Source organism: Cynocephalus volans, chromosome 6 (genome assembly GCF_027409185.1).
Source record: "Cynocephalus volans isolate mCynVol1 chromosome 6, mCynVol1.pri, whole genome shotgun sequence".
Lineage (NCBI taxonomy): Eukaryota > Metazoa > Chordata > Mammalia > Dermoptera > Cynocephalidae > Cynocephalus > Cynocephalus volans.
In genome coordinates, this window is record NC_084465.1 from 160,201,382 (window position 1) to 160,229,051 (window position 27,670).

Below are 27,670 nucleotides of genomic sequence, written 5' to 3' on the forward strand. Positions count from 1 at the left end.
GATGAATCTCTCTAAGTGTTTGTTCTTAGACATCATACTTCGTCGTCTCCAAAGACCAAGCAAATGAGGTCTCTCTTTTGTAGTCAGAAAAAAATTAAAAGCTAATGAACGTAATTTTCTTTTTTTTCTTTTTTCTTTCTTTTTTTTTTTTACAGAGGATGTGTCATGCCCCTTGTCATTCCTTAGAGTCACTTCATGACCTTTTAGAATGTGGTGGGGTGGGTAGAAATAGCATATCTTTAATTTTAAGAGTGTCGGGTTTGTGGGAAAGGAGGTGTGCAAGGAATCAGCTTTCTGAAGCCACCAGTGCCCTGAAGGCACCGGGATGAAGCGCGTTCTCAAGCCTCACAGGGAACTCTAACATTGTGTTCAGATACCACTGGCTCCTTTATGATGTTCTCAGTAACTGAGTGTGAAGGTACCAAGTCTTCCTCTTTATTTGTGTTTGTTTGTTTGTTTAATTTTTAATTTTGATTATAGATATTTATGGTGCACAGAGTTGACTGTTGGTATTTGTGTGCAGTATGTGACGATGAAATCAATATTATTAGTGTGTTCGTCATTAGAAATTGTAATTATTCTTTGTGTCCTTTGCCCAACCAATCCCTAAGCACCCTGCCCCTCCTCCTTTCTGACCTGTAGTAACTATAGGTCTGTTCTCTTTTCAACACTTTACTGTGGTCTCCCTTCCTCTCTCCCACCCTCCCTCCCACTTATAAGTGAGGGCATACAGTATTTCTCTTTCTGTGCCTGGCTTATTTCGCTTAGCATAATTTTCTCCAAGCTCATCCGTGTTGCTGCGAATGGAAGAATTTCATTCTTTTGTTTGGCTGAGTAGTATTCCATTGTGTGTATAGCACATTTTCCTTGTCCAGTTGTCTGTAGATGACATTTCGGTTGGTTCCATGTCCTGGCTATGGTAAACAGAGCTGCAACAAACATGCATCCCTTCGACATGATGATTTCCATCACTTGGAGTATGTACCCAGAAGTGGGATTGCTGGATTGTGTGGTAGTCCTGTGTGTTGTTTGAGAAGCCTCCATAGTGTTTTCCATAATGGTTGTATTAATTGACAGTCCCAGCAACAGTGTAGAAGGGTTCCCCTTTCTCCGCATCCTCCCTGGTATTTGTTATTCTCTGTCCTTTTGAAAATAGCCAGTCTAACCGGGGTGCGAGGATGTCTCAGGGTGGTTTTGATTTGCCTTTCCCTAATGATTAGTGATATTGAACATTTTTCGTGTACCGGTTGGCCATTTGTTTGTCTTTCTCTGAAAAATGTCTCTGCCCATTTTAGTACAGAATGGTTTGCTTATGTGCTGTGGGGTTGTTTGAGTTGCTTATGTTTCTGGATATTAGCCCCTTGTCTGTGTGCTTCCTTTGCTGTGCAGAGGCTTTATGGTTCGATATAATGCAATTTGTTTACTTTTATTGCTTGTGCTTTTGGGGTTTTATTCATAAAGTCTTGGCCCAGTCCTACATCCTGAAGTATGTCCCCTGTGTTTTCGTCTAGGAGTTTTCTAGTTTCAGTTGTTATAGTTGAGTCTTTAATCCCTTTTGAGTTGATTTTGTGTACGGTGAAAGGTATGGGCCTAGTTTGATTTTTCTACACACGGATATCCAGTTTCCCCAGCACTGTTTATTGAAGATGTCCTTTCCACAGTGTATATTCTCGGTGGCTTTGTCAAAGATAAGTGGCCAGTAATAAGTGCTTATTTTACGTCAAAAGAATGGAAACACTTCAAATAACCTAACATTCAATCTCAAATAAGTAGAAAAACAAAAACACTCTTATCCCAGAACTAGTAGATGGAAAGCAGTAATTAAGATCAGAGTCGAACTAAATGAAGTAGAGACCAAAAGAATGATGCAAAAAATCAATGAAGCAAAAAGTTGGTCTTTTTAGGGGAAAAACAAACTACACAAGCTGTTGGCCAGCCTACTTAAAAAAGAAGAGAGAAGGCCCAAATAACAAAAATCAGAAATGGAAAAGGAGACATTGCAACCGATTCCACAGAAATACAAAGAATCATTAGAGGTTGTTAGGAGCAACTATACTCCAACAAATTTGAAAACCTGGAGGGGATGGATAGCTTTCTGAACACACGCAAACTACTGAGACTGAACCAAGGAGAAATGCAAAACCTGGAGAGACCAATAAGAAGCAATGAGACTGAGGCAGTCATCAACAGTAGCCCAGCACAGAAAAGCCCAGGACCAGATGGCTTCACTGCTGCATTCTACCAAAGCTTTAAAGAAGAATTAACAGCACTCCTTTTCAAACTATTCCAAGAAATTGAAACAGAGGCCATTCTCCTAAATTAATTCTATGAAGCCAGCATCATCCTGATCCCCAAATCAGACAAAGACACAACGACAACAAAAAATTACACGTCAGTAACCTTGATGAACATAGACACAAAAATCTCCAACAAGATATTAGCAAACAGAGTACAACAGCACATCACAAAGATTATACACTGTGATCATGTGGGTTTCATCCCAGGGATGCAAGGATGGTTCAACAGACATATATCAATAAATGTGATACACCACGTCAACAAAAGCAAGGATAAAAACTATATGATTATCTCAAGAGATGCAGAAAAAGCATTTGAGAAAATTCAGCATCATCCCTTCTCGATAAAGACCCTTAACTAAGTAGCTATCGAAGGAAAATATCTCAATCCAACAAAAGCCATATATGACGATCACACTGCCAACATCGTCCTGAATGGGGAAAGTTTGAAAGCTTTTCCTTCAAGAGCAGGAGTAAGAGAAGGATGCTCACTCTCACCACTCCCATTTAACATAGTATTGGAAGTACTAGCCAGAGCAATCAGGCAAGAGAAAGAAGTAAAGGGCATCCTCATTGGAAAAGACAAAATCAAACCGTCACTTGTCACGGGATTGGACGTGATCCTATATATAGAAAAATCCATAACCTCTACCAAAAAACTCCTAGAGCTCCTGAGCAAATTCAGTACCGTGCGGGATACGAAATCAGTGCCCCAAAATTGGTAACATTCTCATACAGCAACAACAAATAAGCAGGAAAAAAAAAAAAATCAAGAAAGCCAGCCCCTTTACGATAACTATGAAAAGAATAAAATACCTAGGAATAAATTTAGCCAAAGAGGTGAAAGATCTCTACAATGAGAACTACAAAACTCTGCCGAAAGAAAGAGGACACCAAGAGGTGGAAAGACATTCCTCGTTCATGGATTGGAAGAATTAATGTTGTGAAAATGTCCGTAATACCAAAAGTGATCTACAGATTCGGCGCAATCCCCATCAAAATACCAATGACATTCGTCACAGAAATAGAAAAAGCAATCCTAAATTCATATGGAAGAGCAAAAGACCCCAATAGCCAAAGCAGTCCTGAGCAGAAAAATAAATAAATAAATGAATGAATGAATAAATAAATAAATAAAATAAAATAATGAAAAAAAAACCAAAAACCAGAGGCATTATACTACCTGACTTCAAACTATACTACAAATCTATGGAAGGTACCAAGTCTTTATGGAGCTTTGGAACTCCCACCACTCTCAAACTGCCAGTTCACTGGTGAGCTAGTCTTGTAGCTTCTGGATGTAGGACCTAGTTACTTTGCTGTCTCCATTTAAAATAATGCAGTTGCCATAGTGAATGAGGTTTCAGAGGGCTGTGGTCCAGACAGCCTCGATTTCTCACTGTCATTTGCATGCAGTATTCTCACACCAAGTTGGGTGACTACTTCTCATTTACCTTTATGAACCCCCGGAGTCACTCGAGACGGCTTCATAGTAAGTAAAGGCTATCAAGCAGTTACTGGAGAGAGATGGAGATTTGGCCAACTGGCTCCTTGCAGCATGCATTAGCTATTGTCTGGTGTCTGTCCATGTTCCTCCTCAGTCCAATCCAAAGTCAGGAGAACTTGAACTTGCATTTGAAAACATGACCGCTCACAACACCTAGCCGGCCTCAAGTTCGGGGAATTTTACACTTCTCTAAAGTATAGGTGAAAGTTAGATACTATGGAATTAATATCGAGACTCATTACTGAGAATCTGTGGACCATGGTGAGAGTTATAACTGTTGGTTTTCCGGTTTGATTTCCCTTTCCTGCTGTGTCATCACAGGGGGAAGAGAGAGTTCTGGTGTCTCCCCCTCTTCTTATAAGGGTGCTAATCTCCGTCATTAGGGCTCCACCCTATGATCTCCTCTTACCCCAACAACCTCCCAAAGGCACCACCCCCAGATACCATCACGATGGGGCTTAGGGCTTCAACATACGGATTTGGCGGACACAACATTGAGACTGTAACAGCCCTCCAGCCGGCCCCAGTGTGCAGGGTCAGGGGCAGATTGTAAGGTTGAGGCAGGGCACGGTGCTGGGGAAGCAGAGGTTCTGCCTCCTCCTGGGAACTGTTCAACCACAAAAGGGTCAGGTGGTGAGGACAGGAGTAGCAGCAGAAGCCCCGAGGTGTGACCGAGATGATGCCCGTGCCCGACTGAGTGCCCTCACGTACTAGGGCATGGGCCAAGTCCCCTCCAAACATGACTTGCTCCACATTCCTGAAACCTAAGAGGGGCTCCTGAGGACAGCTCTGAATGTGGAAGAGTCAGGGAACTAGTGAGGAGTGGGTCCAGGGCTCCAGCCTTCGATCCCCACGTTTTCCCTCAGCGCCTGATGTGCGTGCTGAGCTGGACAGCAGGGACAATAGTGGCTTCCCGTGAGGATGCCACCAACGAGGACCTTCATGGCATGATGTTCTGGAAGTTTCTGGGCTTGAGGGCCGTGGTGTGCAGCTTCACACCACACCGCCTTAATCTAGCCAAGCTCTGAGGCCTTCTCCAATGTGGAGACCCACCTGGGAATAGGAGGGGCAGCAGCCAGGTGACCCGCCACCAAGAGTTAACTTCCTTCCCACTTCACAAAGGCACAGGGGCGGGTGGGACATGGATGCTGCTGACGTGGGACAGGGGAGGAAAGGTGCAGAGGAGCATCTGGGGGCTAAGCAGCGAGCTCCGTGGGTGGATGGGCGGGAGACGCCCAGACATGGCCCCTTTCTCCCCCAGCAGACAGCCAGGCCACCGTGGTGCTGGACGGCTTTGCCCACCTGCCACTGTTGCTGGGACACCCCCACCCCATGACCACAGCTCTGCATGTGGGGGCCGACACCCTTTTAGTCAAGGATCCCACATGGGCCCTGGGGGAGGAATCAGGTCTCAGAATCTAGAGAAGAAGGTGATGGTCGGGCACCGGTGGGTCCTTGGAGCCTGGCATCTCCCAGATCCTTCCTTGCCCACAGGCCTGTCTCCACTTAGTGGCACAGACGTGAGAACAGAGGCAGTAGTCCCAGGGCATTTCCCAACAATACCACATTTATTCACAATTATCTACAAACCCCTATTACATACAACGCCCCCAACGTGCTGCCTCCCCTCTCCCCCACCCTGATCCCCCATCCAGACCCCCCCCCACCCTCTCTCCCCTGTCCTGCCTCCCCGACCCTGCCCATAGCTGAGGAGCAGCTGGGTCAGCACTGGGTGATGGGAGCTTGGGATCCCTCGGGCTGCAGGATGCAGTGAGGGTCAAATCCAGTCCAGAGGGGCTGGCACCAGTGCTGCTGCTTCCTCCTCCCAGAGACCAGTGGGTCGCCCCTCCTCTTTTGAGGACATGAGGGGCGAGCCGGACGCAGAGCAGGGACGGGGCTCAGGGACAGCCCCCAGGGCTGCAGGTTGCACTGCAAGGTCAGGAAGAAGTCCAGGCTGGGGAGGTCCTCCTCGACCTCACTGGACCTGGCTGCCGGGCCCTGCGCAGGCATAACAGGACAGGCTCCCCTGAGACCAGGCGAGGAGGGTCTGTGGCCCTGGGGAAGGGAGCTGAGATGGGCAGCCCTCAGCTTGCGTGACTCCTGATGACCTGGCCAGAGGGCAGGCTCCTTGGGCCTGGGCAGGTTGGTGTTGTCTCGGCTGCGCTGTCGAGGGTCATGGGAAGCCGCCTCTGCTGGGCAGGTTTCTGTGACGACCCCTCCTTGGGGGCCGTGGTCATCTCTCTCTCCTCCTTGGCCAGCTGCAGTCTTAGGATGTGACTCCAACTGGGGTGTGCCATGACCTGGGGTGGCCCCCACACCTTCTGCCTCATTTGGGGCCACGAGGCGCTTTTCCACCAGCTGGGGGGAGCAAAGTGGCACTCACTGGCTCTGCCCCAGGTGTGGGGAGGGGCTGGCAGGATGGTGGAGACCCTGCATTTGGGCGGGAGGTGGCGAAGGTGAGAGGACGCTTGGCTTGGTGTCAGAGGCAGGGACTGTGACTGTGACTGTGCTGTGCCCTGCTGGGCCTCCTTCCAGCTTCGCCCCCTGCCCTCCCTCCCTGGCTCTGTCCTCTCCTTCCTGCTCTTTTGCACCTACTCCTCTCTGACCCAGGCAGTTCCCCTCAGGAGGCCATGCACCTCCAGCAGGGTAAGACTAGACAAAATGACGTGGGCTTCAGGGGCACAGGGGCACGTCTTCCCCCTGGTCTGCCTGGTGCCCTTCCCTCCCCTGGGTGATCTGGTGGCCCTCTCTCCCCTGGGTGCCCTGGTGTCCCTCCCTCGCCTGGGTGACCTGGTGTCCCTGCCTCCCCTGTGTTACCTGTGCTAGGGTGAGTCCTTCTTCCTGCTCCAGCACCTCAGTCAGAGCCAAGGGATCCAAGTTTGGGTCTGGGGAAAGCAAAGCTGCCAGGAATCGGGGGTGGACGATGGCCTCCACCTGGAGCAGGGGGAAAGGGGCGTGAGTGTCTTTGGCAGGGATTGAACTGCAGCCAGGGGGACCTCGAGGAGAAGCAGAAAGTAATGCCTGTCTCTCCTGTCCACACAGCAGGGTCGTTCTAACTCATGGCCACTAGCAGCTATACACAGACTTTCTCTGTCTCTCACACACACACTGCTCCGTAGCTGAGGGATGAGTAGAACTGAAATCCATGGGGCTGGGACTGCCGTTCCCCAGAAAACCTCCCCACACGAGGGCTCCAGGCCAGCCCACCTTGGTGATGAAGTCTTCCTGGGAGCACAGCTTGTTAATGTAGCTCAGGAGATCTGGGTCAGGGTCAGTCCCGTCCTGCTCCTGCTGCTCCTCGATATCTCCACCCTCCCAATTTGCATGAGGCCCCAGCAGTGCCTCCGTGATATCCACATACTCCTGGACAGCTTCTGGTGGGATCTCCTTGGGTGCCTTGGCCTGGGGCAGCTGCTGGGGTCTGCGTGACAGCGGGCGAGTGGATGGTGCCCTGCGGCCAGCCTTCCTGGGAGCGCACCCTAGGGCAGGAGGGAGGACAGGTGCGTGGCTGGGCTGCCGCGGCCACCTCCAGCCACACTGGGGGAGGTTGGAACTGAGGGCCATGAAATGGGTCCAGGCTGGACGTCAGGCCCCGTGGGAGGATACACTACCCGAGGTGGGTCATGTGAGACTGAGTTACCTGGAAAGACTTTGGGGCCACCAAGATTCTGGGACTCCTCCGCACCCAGCACCGCTTCCCGGGAAGAGTGTACACTGGGTCCTGGACAGCCAAGGCCGATAGCGGCTATGAAACTACTGGATCAGGCCAATACCTAGTTCTTGATCCAGGGCAGTGGAGCCCCAGGTTCTCACTGGCTGCTCTCACTGAAAGAGCAGGTGCTCCCTCCCCTTGCAGGAAAGGGACAAGATGAGGGCACAAGGCCTCTGCAGGCCCCCTTCGGCCTTTGCGTTGGCTCCTGTGGGAATATGCTTGCCGTACCTGACCGTGGCACAGCGTTGGGGACTGGTGGCCCTGGAGGAGCAAGCTTTGGCGGGGCTGGAGGAGGTAGGCCCTGGGGCCCCTTCACACACTGCCGCATCCGGAGCTGCATCTCCTCCTCAGCTTCAAGTTCCATGAACCTGGCGGGTAGAGGGGAGAGCCATAGCCATGCTGAGAGGGAGGCCTGGCCAGGGATGGGGGAGGAAGGGCTTTGGGTGGGCCGGGCTGCTCCCCCACCTGCAGAGCAGTTGCAGGGGTACGCTGGCTCACCTACACCTGCAGGGCAGAAAACATCCAGGGGGGCTTCCTGAATCAAGGCCTGTGTGACCCAGGCCCGGCCCTCAGGGGACCCTGCTCCTCCTATCCCTGCCCAGGGCCACTCAGAAGAGCTGACAGCCAGAAGCTCGGTCAGGGATGTGACTGACTGCAAATGACATGAGGAATCCTTGCCCGGATCCAGGAATCCTGGGCTGGTACTGTGAGCCCCTGACAATAGCCTGGGAGAGAAGGGCCCCGGAGACGTTGCAGGAAGTGGGAGCTAAGCTGAGAGGAGAGGGTGCATTTTCTGTGAGGGTGATTGGTGTTCACGGAGTGGATTGCCGTGCAGCAAAGGCAGGGAGGCCAGAGACGTGTCTGGGGGTGTGTGAGGTGCTGGCTTCCCCTGCCCAAGCTCTTCTACCCCAGCCCATTCTGGGATGGCAGGTGACCCATTTCTGGCCACTTTTCATGAGGTGAGGAGACGTGGTCCCAACTTGGCCAGTAGTCACTAGCTTCCCTTCTGCAGGGTCCCCACAGCTGGAGCCGGCCCCTACTGGGCTGTGCTGGTTACTCTTCCCCGTCCTCATTTCAGCATCAGGGCAGGGGTAGACCCGAGGCCAGGGGAGGGTGGAGATTCCGGGGTGGGACCCAGGTGGGTGGAGAGCTTCCCCGGGGGAGGCAGGTCCCCAGGGAGGGGCCGGACCTAGCGGATCCCCCTCCTCATGGCATCCCTGCCGATGAGCCCACCGCACCAGCCCCCCTCCCCCTTTTCACCCACCCTCAGCCCGCCCCACAGCCCCTCAGGCCCTGCCTCCCTGACTCACTTTGCTGCCATGTCGTAATAGTTCCTGCGGTCGTAACTGCTCGTGCCCTGCCATTCCTGCATGGCCCGCCGCACTCCGTCCTCTAGGCTCATGGTGGGCTTCAGCCGGGCCAGGGACCGAAGCACTGGGCTGTAAGTCCTCAGGGTCAGTCACAGTGCACGTGCCCTCCTTCCATCCCAGCTGACCGGCCCACACCCGTGTCTCTCCACATCACACCTGTCCTGTCACCTGTCCCTGTCCTCCCAGTGTGGGCTCTTCAGCCTCCAGGAGAGCCAACATGTGTCAACCTCAGCACCAAGGGACTGCTTGGCCTCTCTGACTTCCCTTTGAGGCCTCACTATTATTGTGTGTTATGGACTGAATGTGTGTGTCCCCCAAATTCACAGGTTGTAGCCCTAACTTGCAATGTGATGGTATTTGGAGGTGGAGCCTTTGGGGATCATCAGGTTTAGATTAGATAACTAGGAGGCCCCGTGATGGGATTTGTGTCCCTGTGAGTGTGAGAAGAGGAAAAGACAGCAGAACTCCCTGTGATGTGAGGACACAGCCATCGAAAGCCAGGCGGAAAGTCCTTGCCCGGAACTGAATCTGCCGGGACCTCATCTGGGACTTCCGCTTCCTGAGCTGGGAGACATGAAAGTCTGTTGTCTAAAGCACCTGGCCTGTGGCGTTTTGTTATGGCAGCCTGAGCTGACCGAGAAGTGCCTAGAATGACCGGGAAGGGAAGGTTAAAATGCACGTTCCAAGGCCCCAGGACTGAGCATTTAATCAGCTCCTGGTGACTCTCTAGAGAGGCAGCCCTTGGGGACACAGCCTCAGAGTCCCTCAGCGTGAAGAGCAGGAGCGCGGATCCAGAGCCAAAGGAGACCGGTGCCTGAGCTGACCGGGCAAGGCCTGGGGGGCTCCATTTAGGGACTCAGGACAGCCTAGGGCACCTGGGACTTTGGTCGAAGGGGAACTCCGACTGCTCAGGATGTGGGGGACATTGAAATCATTGGGGACAAGGATTTGGGGGCCCCTTTAATTTATACACTGTGTGCAGCTTTCCGTGGAGGGCAGCCAGTGTGGGAGCGGGGCAGGTATGCAGCCATGTCCCGTGTCCCGTGGACTAGGATACGTGCTCCATGTGATGGCCCCAGAACCACGAGGGCCTGCAGGTGGAAGGAGGCAGGTGTTGGGGAGGGAAAGACAAACGCTCCTGGCTACGGACGTCGCTGCCTCCCATCACCTCAGCCCCTGGTCCTGGGCTCCTGGGCTCACAGTCCCCTCACTCCCTGTGGTGGGACATGTGACTTTGGGAGCAGTTTCCTATTCTAGGTTGCCTGTTCTTAGTGATGACATTAATAATCATCATCATCATCATAACGGCAACAACAGTAACGAGGGACAGCACATGCCAGAGACTCTGCTGAGTGCATCAGACATGAGTCAGACAATCTTCCCATCCTCCGAATGAAGTGGAATCGTCTGTCTGTCTAGGAGGCATTCAGGGATAAAGAAGGCGACTCTGCGCAGCATCCAAACCCAGTGGTGGGGACCCAGCCAGGTCCCAATGTGTGGCTTGACTACCTCAGTCTCCTTGCTAGAGTTCTCCAGAAGAGTGAGGGGCTACATGTGTAAGGTTCCTCCTGTGGCCTGTGCCTTCTCCCCCCCTGCCCCGGGTCCCTCCATGTGACGTCCCGAAGCCATCCGCACTCAGGTCCTGTGCGGGGCATGAGAGGACACGGGGGGGAATCACGGGTGAAGGCAGAGGCCTAAATCCAAGTTGTGGCTCATGTCACACCAGGAACTCACTGTGGCCTTTGTCTTCTGTGCAGATGATGGTGATTGTTAAAAACCAAGTTTGGTGGACTCACAGGGTGTTGAGGGTCAGTTGACCTAAGGCTGGTGAATGTACGTCATGAACCGGAGTGGGACATTAATTAAATTGCTGAGAATGCCTGGGCCGTCGCCCACGTGACCTCCATCTAAGTTCCCCTAAATAGGCTGCCCTCCTCGTCCGTCCTTCGTTCCCCTTCGTGTGGGAGCGGTGGGATTAGCTCCATCCCCCAAGGAGGGCACTCACATGAGGAAGCAGGACAGAGCTTCAGCATCGGGACTCTGGGGCAGGTGCCCGCGGGCCAGGGACTTGAAGCGCTGCCAGCGTCGGAAGTTGTCGTAAACACTCCTGGGGTTACAGGAGTCCTCTGGCGCGGCCTTGGCCTGGGAGGGGGCCTTGCCGCCCTCCCCACCAGCCCCATGTGGATGTGTCCCGTCGTTCCCTGGGCCCACGGTCTGAGCCGGCTGGGCTGCTGGAATGGGGGCTGGGAGGGTGTGGCCTGGGAACCAGTACCCCTCGCCAGCCCGCGTGCCCCCGATGGATGCAGCAGGCATCACGGTCCCTACAGCAGGAGCTGCCAACAGCAGGGGAGCAGGACACTGAGCACCCCCGCAGAGGGCCCCTGGAGCACTCCAGGTGAGGGGGGCCTGAGCCAGGACAGTGGTCTGAGTGTGAGAGGGCTCTGCTGGAGCCCCTTGTGTCCTGACTGGGACAGTGATGTTGAAAGTCCCGGCCCCACTCGGGCCATGGCCAGCGGCTCCCACCCCCTGAGGCGTCCTGGGGAAAGCAGACCGCACCAGGGGGCCACCAGGAGGGAACGCTGACATCACGAGGGCAGGTGGGGGCTGCTCGCAGGGCGGCCCGGGGCCTGGGTCGGAAGCAGGCGTGGGAAACAGCGGACCGAAGGAAGTGAACGGAGGGTTCAGGGTCACGTTGGGCCCCAGCACTGCAGATGCTGTGGAGACAGAGGAGAGGGGCGGATGAGCAGGAGACGCGGCCACCAGGGCGGAGGCTCTCCCTTCCCTTAGAGTCAGCGTGAACCAGAGCGAGGCATCCCAGCAGGTGAGGGCCATAGGACGGGGAATTGTGCAGTTTGTCCCCGAGTGAATTTCATGCTCCCCCTCAGGTGGAGGATCATTCTACTAGAGAACTTGCTTCTCGTTCACTGAGACCCTCTGAGCCCTGTCAGTCAAGAAGTAACACCTAAGCTTCCCCTGCCTCTGAGAAGCTCCCCAGGGTGTCCCCGGCACGTGGACCCGCCAGCCTCGTGGGGTTGCCCCTCGATGTGAGTTGGGGTGGACTGTGCTTGGCGGCACAACGCCCCTCAGTGTGCGCACCCCCACGAAGGGCACCTTCTCCAGTGCCAGTTGCAGGCGCCCACATGGCCTATGTGAAGCCAGCAGATTCACAAGGTTATGAGCCCTTCTCTTTCTCAGTGCTCCTTTCCCTGATGCTCCTCATCAACCCGTCGTAACCCAAACAAATGAACTTGAACAAAACGTGTCCCCAAACGAGCGCCCAGGAGCCCTGATGGTACCCCAAAATGCAGTAGCCCAGTGAGGACATGCTTCTCCTGGTACCACCCACAGCAAACATCGAACAGGGGCCAGGTTCGGGGCACACTTGTCCCCATGCACAGTGGTTCGTGCTGTCACTGAGGCAGCTCTGTTGTCAGGAGGCGGTCTGTGAGTTAGATGATGAATTCCCTGAGACCCTGTCACTGCACAGCCAGAGAGGGCTGCAGAGGACTAGAAAGGCCAGGAAATGCGGAGCCCTGTGGCTCCCAGTGGAGGTTCAGAGAGACTGGAACAGCTGCTGGTGGTTAGAGTTGGCCGTGGGTAATGGAGACCTTCTGTGATCCTTCTCCTTTGAGCTCTCAGTCATGGCCCACAAAGAACCAGGCATGAGCCAGTGTGACAAAGTTGTCTGGATACATCCCTGTTCACTAGGATTTCAGGTCAACCCTAGTCAAGGAGAGCAAGGTCCATAGGACATGGTCCTAATTAACCAGGACGTATGTCCTAACTTTGAATAATAACAGTGATAATAACAGTAGATCTCCCTAATGGTGTGCTGCTCTGCTTCCTCTCTCGAAAAGGAAACCAGCCTTTCAGAACCTTCCACTGTAAACCCAGCAGCACGCCTCATCCGTCCCCTGTTCATGATGGGCTAGACATGGAGTATGAGCAAAGTCTTCATCTCCACATGAAATGTAGGGCAGAGGACAGGCCATGAGACAGGGTGGAAGATGAATGGGTCTGAAGACCCGAGTGTCCCCCAAAGGGACAGCAATTCAGAACAGCTCAGGGAAGAGCAAGCCCCATCTTGTTTGCAGTTTCTGGCTGCCCTGTCCCTGGTGAAGAAAGACAACAGCGATCTGGACCGAATGAGAAGCCATCTCTGGGCAGAAGTGAGCTGAGACTGGACTGCTGCACTTAGAGCGACGTCCAGCCTCACTGACGGAGGGGATATTTCACGGTAATCTTGGTCAGAGAGAACTGTTCCACTGAACGGTTTTCTGGCTGAGACCGTTTCTCCCCGCTACTCCTGTAAGATCTAGAATACTCCACTTGGTGTCCCTCAGGACAGTACCATAGCACAAGCTCCAGGTGTCTGAAGAAAGGACGCAGGACTCAGGCTTTGTTCTTGAGCCCCCCGGTGGCACAAGCACGACACAATCCACCACTGCCTACAAACACACGTTGACCTGTGTTGACTTAGAAACATAAGTCACCCGTTTCCCTTCTGGAAAGAGTCAGTACAACTGCTGTGTCCTTTCTCATCACCCGGTAGGTTTCTCCGGAGGCATCTGGATCCACCTGTGAGAAGCCCCCTTCCCCCTGCAGCCTCAGGATGCCAGTGGCTTCCCCCGTCTCCCGGGTGAGATGTCCTTGGGTAAGTCCAGTGCTCTCTCTTCCTCTACTTCCACCCAACCAGCTGTCCCAGGGCAAGTGTCACATTTGAACTCCCATGGATTTGAGGGGTGACAGGGGTGTGATAACACACCCCAGACCCTGCAGACTTACCTCCCTTTGAAGCCATCCCCGTAGGCTTGGGGACTGACCACGGTGGCACGGCAGTCTCCACGGTGAGAAAAGTCAAGCGCAGGACCCAGACAGCAAACTGTCAACTGCAGATGCTCAGGGTCCAATTTTAAATGTCAACAGGCTTAGAATGTAGCTCTCCAGAATTCTGCAGTGGGGGAGGGGTGGGGGCAGTTGGGCTGGTGGGGGTGGGGAGACATACCGTGCAGGGTTCTGGCAGGTAGGCAGGATTCTGAAGGTCCCTCAGATTATACAGGGGCAGCACAGTGGGTGTGTGCCTCTGAGGCAAGTTTCCAGTTGTTTCTCAGATTCACAGCACAAGGCTTCTGCCTGGTGTTCTACTCACTTCATTTCTTTCTCAACAAACCAGTTTTTGTGCCCCTCAGCCAACCCTGCTGTAGAGTGGCTGCACTTTCTGAAGGTAGCTCAGAACAAGGAATCTGATAAATACAGGGATTGTAAGGGAGGTAGGGGGAATGAGTGTCTGGAAATAGGTCTGGATTGTCTCAGCACGTCCAGCGGGCTGGGTTGCTGTATGCACATCATTCCGTAGGAAGCAGTCCTTGTACGCTCAGCTACTGTCCATTGCTGCGACCTCTGCAGACTCCCGTGGACTGGCCTTACGTACGTACGATCCCCTTTGCTGGAAAGCCATGAAAATTCATGACAGACAGCTGTGTCGCCTACATGTCCAAGACCAGAAATTCCATCATTTAGTGTCTGGGTATTATGTTGTTGTTAAGTGTTTTAATTTTTGTGTATTCAGGGTATGCTGCATGGTCCTGTGTGTTTGTTTTTTGTGATCTTCAGGAAATGTGTATGAGCATTTCAGTGGGTGAGGGCAGATCTATAATGATTTGTGGGGAGTAGTAGGATGAATAGGTGCAGGTGCAGGGTGGGATTTGTCTGGTTGTGTATTCTGGAAGATGGAGGAGTTATACTACAAATACTGTGAGTATTTGGTACCCGCGATTTTGTATTTGCAGGTAGTGTGTGGATGTATGTGCATTTGAGGGCATAAGGTGGCATGTTTGCATATTTGTCGTGTGCTAGGTAATTGTGGGTATACTGGAGGGTATGGCGGGTGGAGAGCCACATGTGTGTCGATTTTGTGTGTGTATTCAAGGGGCATTGTGGTTTGGATGAGTGTTTTTGGGCAGTGTGTGTTTCTGGTTTCAGTAGGGTTATATATTCTGGGAGTTGAGCGTACGTGTATCTGTTAGAGAGTTGGGGTTCTCTGTTTATATGGAGGGGAGTGTGGGAAGTGTATTTATCTGTATTAGAGCTGTGTGATATGGTTCTTTGTTAGTATCTGGGGATGTGGAAGCCGGTTCCTACTGGACTGAGATAGGTTGGGATTTGGGCATGGTTTTATGTGTATTTGTAAATGGTATGCCGTAGCCATCTCTGTATGTCTTGGGCGTGGATGCTGGTTTGTGTGTATATCCATGAGCAGGTGGATGGATTATATGTTTATTCGTAGTGTATGGGATGGCTGGCCAGTTATCTCAGTTGATTAGAGTGCAGCTTGTAATGCAAAGGTTAAGTGTTCGGATCCCTGTACCTGGTCAGCCGCCAAAAAAAAAAGAAAAAAGAAAAAAGTATATATATACATTTATATATATATATGTATATATATATATATATATATATGTGCATGGGATTGCGAGTTTAATCGAGACCTAGTGAGGTCCGTTTGTCTGATGTGCCGTGGGTAAATAATGGAAGTTTTAATTATTAGGCCAAGTAATGGAGAACAGGTGGCTAAAGCTCAGAAAAACCCTGTACTTGTTTTTAGTTGTTTTACAAATCCCTTTTTCCTATCTTATTGTCTTCGTGATGAAGTGATTTCTGTCTAGTAGTACATTTTTATGTTATGCTATTTATTTTTAGCGTATCTATTCCATGTTTTTGCTTTATGGTTACCGTGAGGCTTACCACGAACGTCTTAGGGTTATAACGGGTAGTTTGAAACTTTAAAAACTGATAATAACTTAACTTTGATTGCAAAGAGAAAAAGAATTAAAAAAGCGAGAAACAAACTCTACACGTTGACATCGTTTCTCACCACATTTTGACTTTTTTAATGTTTGTATTTACATCTTTTTGTATTTCCTGGCTTTTATACCATTTTTGCAGTTGTTATCTTTAAGAGGTTCGTCTTTTTGTCTTCATACTAAAGGCATGACCGGTTTTCTGGAACTCGATCACTGCTTTGGAACTAAATTGCTGCTCTGCTGTTTTTCCCTGTCTGGGTAAGACCTATGGCAAGCAGCGGAATTAATTTCTGACCTTTTAGTCACTTTTAGGTCAAGAAATGACTCCACAGGAGCACATAATCTGTGTGAGAACTTTGGTGAGGAATTGGGTCTTTCCCACAGATCGTGCCCCTCGCAGCACTGTGTGGAAGCTCTGCTGATGAGAACACAGCACACCTGCTGAGGTTCCACAACAGTACACCTTTGGATGTTCAGCCCTCAGGGCACTCCAGATGTTCCTGTGGAAGTGTCTGGAGACGGGCTTCCCATGGGGATTCCCAGACCGGTGGGAAAGTTGAGTGCCAACCTCCATTTCTCTGCTCTCATCTTGGATACTGTGGATGTGCTGCTGTGAACATGGGTGTGAAAATATCTCCATGAGACCCTGCTTTCAGTTCTTTTGAGTATATACCCAGAGGTTGAGTTGCCAGAACATATGGTAATTCTGAGTTTAATTTTTGAGGGATAGTAATAGTGTTTTCTACAGCAGCAATGCCATTTTCCATTTAAACCGACAGTACAGAGGATTTCCAGTTTCTCCACATGTTCACCAACAGTTTTTTTGTTGTTGTTGTTGTTAATGGTAGCCATTTTAATGACCATGAGTTGGTTTCTCATTATGCTTTTGATTTGCATTTCCCTAATGATTACTGATACTGAGCATTTTTTCATGGTCTTTTGGTCATTTGTATATCTTCTATGGGGAAATGTCTATTCAAGTCCTTTGTCCATTTTGGAATTTTTTTTTCTTTGTTGCTGTTTTCAGGAGTTCCCTATATTTTTGGAACCTCATTTCTTTCCCTTATTTATTTATTTATTTATTTAATTAATTAATTTATTTATTTGAACCTTATTTTTTTCCCTTATTTACTGATTTGCATATGTTGAACCATCCTTGCATCCCTGGGATGAATCCCACCCACTTGATCATGATGTGTCATCTTTTTGATGTGTTGTTGCATTCTGTTTGCTAATATGTTATTGAAGATTTGTACATCTGTGTTTGTCAAGGATAGGGGCCTGTAGTTTTCTTTTTTTGTTCCATCTTTGGTTTTAGGATCAGGGTGATGTTGGCCTCATAGGATGATTTTTGGGAGAATGGCCTCTCTTTCCCTTTTTTGGAAATGTGTGCTCTCCTCCAGCTGCAAAGACAATGTTGGCTCCACTAGTGAATTTATTTGAAAGGCACTGTGCTCAGTGGCATGGCTTGTATGCTTGTCCCGTGGTGGCAGTTAGTGACATTACGTCTTCACGAGATCTCACAGTCGATACTTCCATAATCCTCCTTTTGATGCACTTTCCATTGTTATGTCTGTCTACATTTGTTTCAGAACATTTCATTTGTTGGACAGATGGGGCGATACATTTGCAATTTCTTTCTGATTTCTTTATGGAACGTGTGCAGTCGTAAGTGAGCATCGTTCATCTTTCTAACCTGAATATAGTTGCATATTCAGAGGTGAAGTTGTATGCTATCTTGGCAGCATTGTGGAGATTGAGACAGTAGCAAGCTAATGGTAAGTAGAGTCATTTGAACTTTTGGTGTGTGAAACACAGATTTCAAGTGTTTATCTTTTTTTAAAGTTTCAGTTGGGAAAATCATGCTGTTACTCTTTCATATTCCTCTTTTGGATTTATGCACATCTGTACGAATCATTAGTTTCCTATTTTATTACATAATATTCTTTAAGAAGATGCATAATGATGGCCTTTGCGAATGGGTTTTTCTCCATTTCTTTCTTATTTCTCCCTTTGAAATGACTACTGTTTTTTTAATTTAAAAAGTCTGCTCCAGTATCTTGAGTAGGTCTAACGTAAGAGATGGGTTCTTTTTTGTAGTGAGATGTACAAATCCGATGAATCTCTCTAAGTGTTTGTTCTTAGACATCATACTTCGTCGTCTCCAAAGACCAAGCAAATGAGGTCTCTCTTTTGTAGTCAGAAAAAAATTAAAAGCTAATGAACGTAATTTTCTTTTTTTTCTTTTTTCTTTCTTTTTTTTTTTTTTACAGAGGATGTGTCATGCCCCTTGTCATTCCTTAGAGTCACTTCATGACCTTTTAGAATGTGGTGGGGTGGGTAGAAATAGCATATCTTTAATTTTAAGAGTGTCGGATTTGTGGGAAAGGAGGTGTGCAAGGAATCAGCTTTCTGAAGCCACCAGTGCCCTGAAGGCACCGGGATGAAGCGCGTTCTCAAGCCTCACAGGGAACTCTAACATTGTGTTCAGATACCACTGGCTCCTTTATGATGTTCTCAGTAACTGAGTGTGAAGGTACCAAGTCTTCCTCTTTATTTGTGTTTGTTTGTTTGTTTAATTTTTAATTTTGATTATAGATATTTATGGTGCACAGAGTTGACTGTTGGTATTTGTGTGCAGTATGTGACGATGAAATCAATATTATTAGTGTGTTCGTCATTAGAAATTGTAATTATTCTTTGTGTCCTTTGCCCAACCAATCCCTAAGCACCCTGCCCCTCCTCCTTTCTGACCTGTAGTAACTATAGGTCTGTTCTCTTTTCAACACTTTACTGTGGTCTCCCTTCCTCTCTCCCACCCTCCCTCCCACTTATAAGTGAGGGCATACAGTATTTCTCTTTCTGTGCCTGGCTTATTTCGCTTAGCATAATTTTCTCCAAGCTCATCCGTGTTGCTGCGAATGGAAGAATTTCATTCTTTTGTTTGGCTGAGTAGTATTCCATTGTGTGTATAGCACATTTTCCTTGTCCAGTTGTCTGTAGATGACATTTCGGTTGGTTCCATGTCCTGGCTATGGTAAACAGAGCTGCAACAAACATGCATCCCTTCGACATGATGATTTCCATCACTTGGAGTATGTACCCAGAAGTGGGATTGCTGGATTGTGTGGTAGTCCTGTGTGTTGTTTGAGAAGCCTCCATAGTGTTTTCCATAATGGTTGTATTAATTGACAGTCCCAGCAACAGTGTAGAAGGGTTCCCCTTTCTCCGCATCCTCCCTGGTATTTGTTATTCTCTGTCCTTTTGAAAATAGCCAGTCTAACCGGGGTGCGAGGATGTCTCAGGGTGGTTTTGATTTGCCTTTCCCTAATGATTAGTGATATTGAACATTTTTCGTGTACCGGTTGGCCATTTGTTTGTCTTTCTCTGAAAAATGTCTCTGCCCATTTTAGTACAGAATGGTTTGCTTATGTGCTGTGGGGTTGTTTGAGTTGCTTATGTTTCTGGATATTAGCCCCTTGTCTGTGTGCTTCCTTTGCTGTGCAGAGGCTTTATGGTTCGATATAATGCAATTTGTTTACTTTTATTGCTTGTGCTTTTGGGGTTTTATTCATAAAGTCTTGGCCCAGTCCTACATCCTGAAGTATGTCCCCTGTGTTTTTGTCTAGGAGTTTTCTAGTTTCAGTTGTTATAGTTGAGTCTTTAATCCCTTTTGAGTTGATTTTGTGTACGGTGAAAGGTATGGGCCTAGTTTGATTTTTCTACACACGGATATCCAGTTTCCCCAGCACTGTTTATTGAAGATGTCCTTTCCACAGTGTATATTCTCGGTGGCTTTGTCAAAGATAAGTGGCCAGTAATAAGTGCTTATTTTACGTCAAAAGAATGGAAACACTTCAAATAACCTAACATTCAATCTCAAATAAGTAGAAAAACAAAAACACTCTTATCCCAGAACTAGTAGATGGAAAGCAGTAATTAAGATCAGAGTCGAACTAAATGAAGTAGAGACCAAAAGAATGATGCAAAAAATCAATGAAGCAAAAAGTTGGTCTTTTTAGGGGAAAAACAAACTACACAAGCTGTTGGCCAGCCTACTTAAAAAAGAAGAGAGAAGGCCCAAATAACAAAAATCAGAAATGGAAAAGGAGACATTGCAACCGATTCCACAGAAATACAAAGAATCATTAGAGGTTGTTAGGAGCAACTATACTCCAACAAATTTGAAAACCTGGAGGGGATGGATAGCTTTCTGAACACACGCAAACTACTGAGACTGAACCAAGGAGAAATGCAAAACCTGGAGAGACCAATAAGAAGCAATGAGACTGAGGCAGTCATCAACAGTAGCCCAGCACAGAAAAGCCCAGGACCAGATGGCTTCACTGCTGCATTCTACCAAAGCTTTAAAGAAGAATTAACAGCACTCCTTTTCAAACTATTCCAAGAAATTGAAACAGAGGCCATTCTCCTAAATTAATTCTATGAAGCCAGCATCATCCTGATCCCCAAATCAGACAAAGACACAACGACAACAAAAAATTACACGTCAGTAACCTTGATGAACATAGACACAAAAATCTCCAACAAGATATTAGCAAACAGAGTACAACAGCACATCACAAAGATTATACACTGTGATCATGTGGGTTTCATCCCAGGGATGCAAGGATGGTTCAACAGACATATATCAATAAATGTGATACACCACGTCAACAAAAGCAAGGATAAAAACTATATGATTATCTCAAGAGATGCAGAAAAAGCATTTGAGAAAATTCAGCATCATCCCTTCTCGATAAAGACCCTTAACTAAGTAGCTATCGAAGGAAAATATCTCAATCCAACAAAAGCCATATATGACGATCACACTGCCAACATCGTCCTGAATGGGGAAAGTTTGAAAGCTTTTCCTTCAAGAGCAGGAGTAAGAGAAGGATGCTCACTCTCACCACTCCCATTTAACATAGTATTGGAAGTACTAGCCAGAGCAATCAGGCAAGAGAAAGAAGTAAAGGGCATCCTCATTGGAAAAGACAAAATCAAACCGTCACTTGTCACGGGATTGGACGTGATCCTATATATAGAAAAATCCATAACCTCTACCAAAAAACTCCTAGAGCTCCTGAGCAAATTCAGTACCGTGCGGGATACGAAATCAGTGCCCCAAAATTGGTAACATTCTCATACAGCAACAACAAATAAGCAGGAAAAAAAAAAAAATCAAGAAAGCCAGCCCCTTTACGATAACTATGAAAAGAATAAAATACCTAGGAATAAATTTAGCCAAAGAGGTGAAAGATCTCTACAATGAGAACTACAAAACTCTGCCGAAAGAAAGAGGACACCAAGAGGTGGAAAGACATTCCTCGTTCATGGATTGGAAGAATTAATGTTGTGAAAATGTCCGTAATACCAAAAGTGATCTACAGATTCGGCGCAATCCCCATCAAAATACCAATGACATTCGTCACAGAAATAGAAAAAGCAATCCTAAATTCATATGGAAGAGCAAAAGACCCCAATAGCCAAAGCAGTCCTGAGCAGAAAAATAAATAAATAAATGAATGAATGAATAAATAAATAAATAAAATAAAATAATGAAAAAAAAACCAAAAACCAGAGGCATTATACTACCTGACTTCAAACTATACTACAAATCTATGGAAGGTACCAAGTCTTTATGGAGCTTTGGAACTCCCACCACTCTCAAACTGCCAGTTCACTGGTGAGCTAGTCTTGTAGCTTCTGGATGTAGGACCTAGTTACTTTGCTGTCTCCATTTAAAATAATGCAGTTGCCATAGTGAATGAGGTTTCAGAGGGCTGTGGTCCAGACAGCCTCGATTTCTCACTGTCATTTGCATGCAGTATTCTCACACCAAGTTGGGTGACTACTTCTCATTTACCTTTATGAACCCCCGGAGTCACTCGAGACGGCTTCATAGTAAGTAAAGGCTATCAAGCAGTTACTGGAGAGAGATGGAGATTTGGCCAACTGGCTCCTTGCAGCATGCATTAGCTATTGTCTGGTGTCTGTCCATGTTCCTCCTCAGTCCAATCCAAAGTCAGGAGAACTTGAACTTGCATTTGAAAACATGACCGCTCACAACACCTAGCCGGCCTCAAGTTCGGGGAATTTTACACTTCTCTAAAGTATAGGTGAAAGTTAGATACTATGGAATTAATATCGAGACTCATTACTGAGAATCTGTGGACCATGGTGAGAGTTATAACTGTTGGTTTTCCGGTTTGATTTCCCTTTCCTGCTGTGTCATCACAGGGGGAAGAGAGAGTTCTGGTGTCTCCCCCTCTTCTTATAAGGGTGCTAATCTCCGTCATTAGGGCTCCACCCTATGATCTCCTCTTACCCCAACAACCTCCCAAAGGCACCACCCCCAGATACCATCACGATGGGGCTTAGGGCTTCAACATACGGATTTGGCGGACACAACATTGAGACTGTAACAGCCCTCCAGCCGGCCCCAGTGTGCAGGGTCAGGGGCAGATTGTAAGGTTGAGGCAGGGCACGGTGCTGGGGAAGCAGAGGTTCTGCCTCCTCCTGGGAACTGTTCAACCACAAAAGGGTCAGGTGGTGAGGACAGGAGTAGCAGCAGAAGCCCCGAGGTGTGACCGAGATGATGCCCGTGCCCGACTGAGTGCCCTCACGTACTAGGGCATGGGCCAAGTCCCCTCCAAACATGACTTGCTCCACATTCCTGAAACCTAAGAGGGGCTCCTGAGGACAGCTCTGAATGTGGAAGAGTCAGGGAACTAGTGAGGAGTGGGTCCAGGGCTCCAGCCTTCGATCCCCACGTTTTCCCTCAGCGCCTGATGTGCGTGCTGAGCTGGACAGCAGGGACAATAGTGGCTTCCCGTGAGGATGCCACCAACGAGGACCTTCATGGCATGATGTTCTGGAAGTTTCTGGGCTTGAGGGCCGTGGTGTGCAGCTTCACACCACACCGCCTTAATCTAGCCAAGCTCTGAGGCCTTCTCCAATGTGGAGACCCACCTGGGAATAGGAGGGGCAGCAGCCAGGTGACCCGCCACCAAGAGTTAACTTCCTTCCCACTTCACAAAGGCACAGGGGCGGGTGGGACATGGATGCTGCTGACGTGGGACAGGGGAGGAAAGGTGCAGAGGAGCATCTGGGGGCTAAGCAGCGAGCTCCGTGGGTGGATGGGCGGGAGACGCCCAGACATGGCCCCTTTCTCCCCCAGCAGACAGCCAGGCCACCGTGGTGCTGGACGGCTTTGCCCACCTGCCACTGTTGCTGGGACACCCCCACCCCATGACCACAGCTCTGCATGTGGGGGCCGACACCCTTTTAGTCAAGGATCCCACATGGGCCCTGGGGGAGGAATCAGGTCTCAGAATCTAGAGAAGAAGGTGATGGTCGGGCACCGGTGGGTCCTTGGAGCCTGGCATCTCCCAGATCCTTCCTTGCCCACAGGCCTGTCTCCACTTAGTGGCACAGACGTGAGAACAGAGGCAGTAGTCCCAGGGCATTTCCCAACAATACCACATTTATTCACAATTATCTACAAACCCCTATTACATACAACGCCCCCAACGTGCTGCCTCCCCTCTCCCCCACCCTGATCCCCCATCCAGACCCCCCCCCACCCTCTCTCCCCTGTCCTGCCTCCCCGACCCTGCCCATAGCTGAGGAGCAGCTGGGTCAGCACTGGGTGATGGGAGCTTGGGATCCCTCGGGCTGCAGGATGCAGTGAGGGTCAAATCCAGTCCAGAGGGGCTGGCACCAGTGCTGCTGCTTCCTCCTCCCAGAGACCAGTGGGTCGCCCCTCCTCTTTTGAGGACGTGAGGGGCGAGCCGGACGCAGAGCAGGGACGGGGCTCAGGGACAGCCCCCAGGGCTGCAGGTTGCACTGCAAGGTCAGGAAGAAGTCCAGGCTGGGGAGGTCCTCCTCGACCTCACTGGACCTGGCTGCCGGGCCCTGCGCAGGCATAACAGGACAGGCTCCCCTGAGACCAGGCGAGGAGGGTCTGTGGCCCTGGGGAAGGGAGCTGAGATGGGCAGCCCTCAGCTTGCGTGACTCCTGATGACCTGGCCAGAGGGCAGGCTCCTTGGGCCTGGGCAGGTTGGTGTTGTCTCGGCTGCGCTGTCGAGGGTCATGGGAAGCCGCCTCTGCTGGGCAGGTTTCTGTGACGACCCCTCCTTGGGGGCCGTGGTCATCTCTCTCTCCTCCTTGGCCAGCTGCAGTCTTAGGATGTGACTCCAACTGGGGTGTGCCATGACCTGGGGTGGCCCCCACACCTTCTGCCTCATTTGGGGCCACGAGGCGCTTTTCCACCAGCTGGGGGGAGCAAAGTGGCACTCACTGGCTCTGCCCCAGGTGTGGGGAGGGGCTGGCAGGATGGTGGAGACCCTGCATTTGGGCGGGAGGTGGCGAAGGTGAGAGGACGCTTGGCTTGGTGTCAGAGGCAGGGACTGTGACTGTGACTGTGCTGTGCCCTGCTGGGCCTCCTTCCAGCTTCGCCCCCTGCCCTCCCTCCCTGGCTCTGTCCTCTCCTTCCTGCTCTTTTGCACCTACTCCTCTCTGACCCAGGCAGTTCCCCTCAGGAGGCCATGCACCTCCAGCAGGGTAAGACTAGACAAAATGACGTGGGCTTCAGGGGCACAGGGGCACGTCTTCCCCCTGGTCTGCCTGGTGCCCTTCCCTCCCCTGGGTGATCTGGTGGCCCTCTCTCCCCTGGGTGCCCTGGTGTCCCTCCCTCGCCTGGGTGACCTGGTGTCCCTGCCTCCCCTGTGTTACCTGTGCTAGGGTGAGTCCTTCTTCCTGCTCCAGCACCTCAGTCAGAGCCAAGGGATCCAAGTTTGGGTCTGGGGAAAGCAAAGCTGCCAGGAATCGGGGGTGGACGATGGCCTCCACCTGGAGCAGGGGGAAAGGGGCGTGAGTGTCTTTGGCAGGGATTGAACTGCAGCCAGGGGGACCTCGAGGAGAAGCAGAAAGTAATGCCTGTCTCTCCTGTCCACACAGCAGGGTCGTTCTAACTCATGGCCACTAGCAGCTATACACAGACTTTCTCTGTCTCTCACACACACACTGCTCCGTAGCTGAGGGATGAGTAGAACTGAAATCCATGGGGCTGGGACTGCCGTTCCCCAGAAAACCTCCCCACACGAGGGCTCCAGGCCAGCCCACCTTGGTGATGAAGTCTTCCTGGGAGCACAGCTTGTTAATGTAGCTCAGGAGATCTGGGTCAGGGTCAGTCCCGTCCTGCTCCTGCTGCTCCTCGATATCTCCACCCTCCCAATTTGCATGAGGCCCCAGCAGTGCCTCCGTGATATCCACATACTCCTGGACAGCTTCTGGTGGGATCTCCTTGGGTGCCTTGGCCTGGGGCAGCTGCTGGGGTCTGCGTGACAGCGGGCGAGTGGATGGTGCCCTGCGGCCAGCCTTCCTGGGAGCGCACCCTAGGGCAGGAGGGAGGACAGGTGCGTGGCTGGGCTGCCGCGGCCACCTCCAGCCACACTGGGGGAGGTTGGAACTGAGGGCCATGAAATGGGTCCAGGCTGGACGTCAGGCCCCGTGGGAGGATACACTACCCGAGGTGGGTCATGTGAGACTGAGTTACCTGGAAAGACTTTGGGGCCACCAAGATTCTGGGACTCCTCCGCACCCAGCACCGCTTCCCGGGAAGAGTGTACACTGGGTCCTGGACAGCCAAGGCCGATAGCGGCTATGAAACTACTGGATCAGGCCAATACCTAGTTCTTGATCCAGGGCAGTGGAGCCCCAGGTTCTCACTGGCTGCTCTCACTGAAAGAGCAGGTGCTCCCTCCCCTTGCAGGAAAGGGACAAGATGAGGGCACAAGGCCTCTGCAGGCCCCCTTCGGCCTTTGCGTTGGCTCCTGTGGGAATATGCTTGCCGTACCTGACCGTGGCACAGCGTTGGGGACTGGTGGCCCTGGAGGAGCAAGCTTTGGCGGGGCTGGAGGAGGTAGGCCCTGGGGCCCCTTCACACACTGCCGCATCCGGAGCTGCATCTCCTCCTCAGCTTCAAGTTCCATGAACCTGGCGGGTAGAGGGGAGAGCCATAGCCATGCTGAGAGGGAGGCCTGGCCAGGGATGGGGGAGGAAGGGCTTTGGGTGGGCCGGGCTGCTCCCCCACCTGCAGAGCAGTTGCAGGGGTACGCTGGCTCACCTACACCTGCAGGGCAGAAAACATCCAGGGGGGCTTCCTGAATCAAGGCCTGTGTGACCCAGGCCCGGCCCTCAGGGGACCCTGCTCCTCCTATCCCTGCCCAGGGCCACTCAGAAGAGCTGACAGCCAGAAGCTCGGTCAGGGATGTGACTGACTGCAAATGACATGAGGAATCCTTGCCCGGATCCAGGAATCCTGGGCTGGTACTGTGAGCCCCTGACAATAGCCTGGGAGAGAAGGGCCCCGGAGACGTTGCAGGAAGTGGGAGCTAAGCTGAGAGGAGAGGGTGCATTTTCTGTGAGGGTGATTGGTGTTCACGGAGTGGATTGCCGTGCAGCAAAGGCAGGGAGGCCAGAGACGTGTCTGGGGGTGTGTGAGGTGCTGGCTTCCCCTGCCCAAGCTCTTCTACCCCAGCCCATTCTGGGATGGCAGGTGACCCATTTCTGGCCACTTTTCATGAGGTGAGGAGACGTGGTCCCAACTTGGCCAGTAGTCACTAGCTTCCCTTCTGCAGGGTCCCCACAGCTGGAGCCGGCCCCTACTGGGCTGTGCTGGTTACTCTTCCCCGTCCTCATTTCAGCATCAGGGCAGGGGTAGACCCGAGGCCAGGGGAGGGTGGAGATTCCGGGGTGGGACCCAGGTGGGTGGAGAGCTTCCCCGGGGGAGGCAGGTCCCCAGGGAGGGGCCGGACCTAGCGGATCCCCCTCCTCATGGCATCCCTGCCGATGAGCCCACCGCACCAGCCCCCCTCCCCCTTTTCACCCACCCTCAGCCCGCCCCACAGCCCCTCAGGCCCTGCCTCCCTGACTCACTTTGCTGCCATGTCGTAATAGTTCCTGCGGTCGTAACTGCTCGTGCCCTGCCATTCCTGCATGGCCCGCCGCACTCCGTCCTCTAGGCTCATGGTGGGCTTCAGCCGGGCCAGGGACCGAAGCACTGGGCTGTAAGTCCTCAGGGTCAGTCACAGTGCACGTGCCCTCCTTCCATCCCAGCTGACCGGCCCACACCCGTGTCTCTCCACATCACACCTGTCCTGTCACCTGTCCCTGTCCTCCCAGTGTGGGCTCTTCAGCCTCCAGGAGAGCCAACATGTGTCAACCTCAGCACCAAGGGACTGCTTGGCCTCTCTGACTTCCCTTTGAGGCCTCACTATTATTGTGTGTTATGGACTGAATGTGTGTGTCCCCCAAATTCACAGGTTGTAGCCCTAACTTGCAATGTGATGGTATTTGGAGGTGGAGCCTTTGGGGATCATCAGGTTTAGATTAGATAACTAGGAGGCCCCGTGATGGGATTTGTGTCCCTGTGAGTGTGAGAAGAGGAAAAGACAGCAGAACTCCCTGTGATGTGAGGACACAGCCATCGAAAGCCAGGCGGAAAGTCCTTGCCCGGAACTGAATCTGCCGGGACCTCATCTGGGACTTCCGCTTCCTGAGCTGGGAGACATGAAAGTCTGTTGTCTAAAGCACCTGGCCTGTGGCGTTTTGTTATGGCAGCCTGAGCTGACCGAGAAGTGCCTAGAATGACCGGGAAGGGAAGGTTAAAATGCACGTTCCAAGGCCCCAGGACTGAGCATTTAATCAGCTCCTGGTGACTCTCTAGAGAGGCAGCCCTTGGGGACACAGCCTCAGAGTCCCTCAGCGTGAAGAGCAGGAGCGCGGATCCAGAGCCAAAGGAGACCGGTGCCTGAGCTGACCGGGCAAGGCCTGGGGGGCTCCATTTAGGGACTCAGGACAGCCTAGGGCACCTGGGACTTTGGTCGAAGGGGAACTCCGACTGCTCAGGATGTGGGGGACATTGAAATCATTGGGGACAAGGATTTGGGGGCCCCTTTAATTTATACACTGTGTGC

At 51.1% G+C, this 27,670-nt stretch overlaps 1 protein-coding gene across 1 annotated transcript in view; it reads left to right on the forward strand.

Moving 5' to 3' along the window:
• Positions 1–27,670, forward strand: part of LOC134381114 (uncharacterized) — a 260,084-nt gene that overhangs the window by 200,222 nt on the left and 32,192 nt on the right. The window contains exon 13 of the mRNA XM_063101162.1: positions 13,439–13,540. Within this exon, the coding sequence (XP_062957232.1) occupies positions 13,439–13,540 (102 nt within the window). The remainder of the gene's footprint in view (positions 1–13,438; positions 13,541–27,670) is intronic.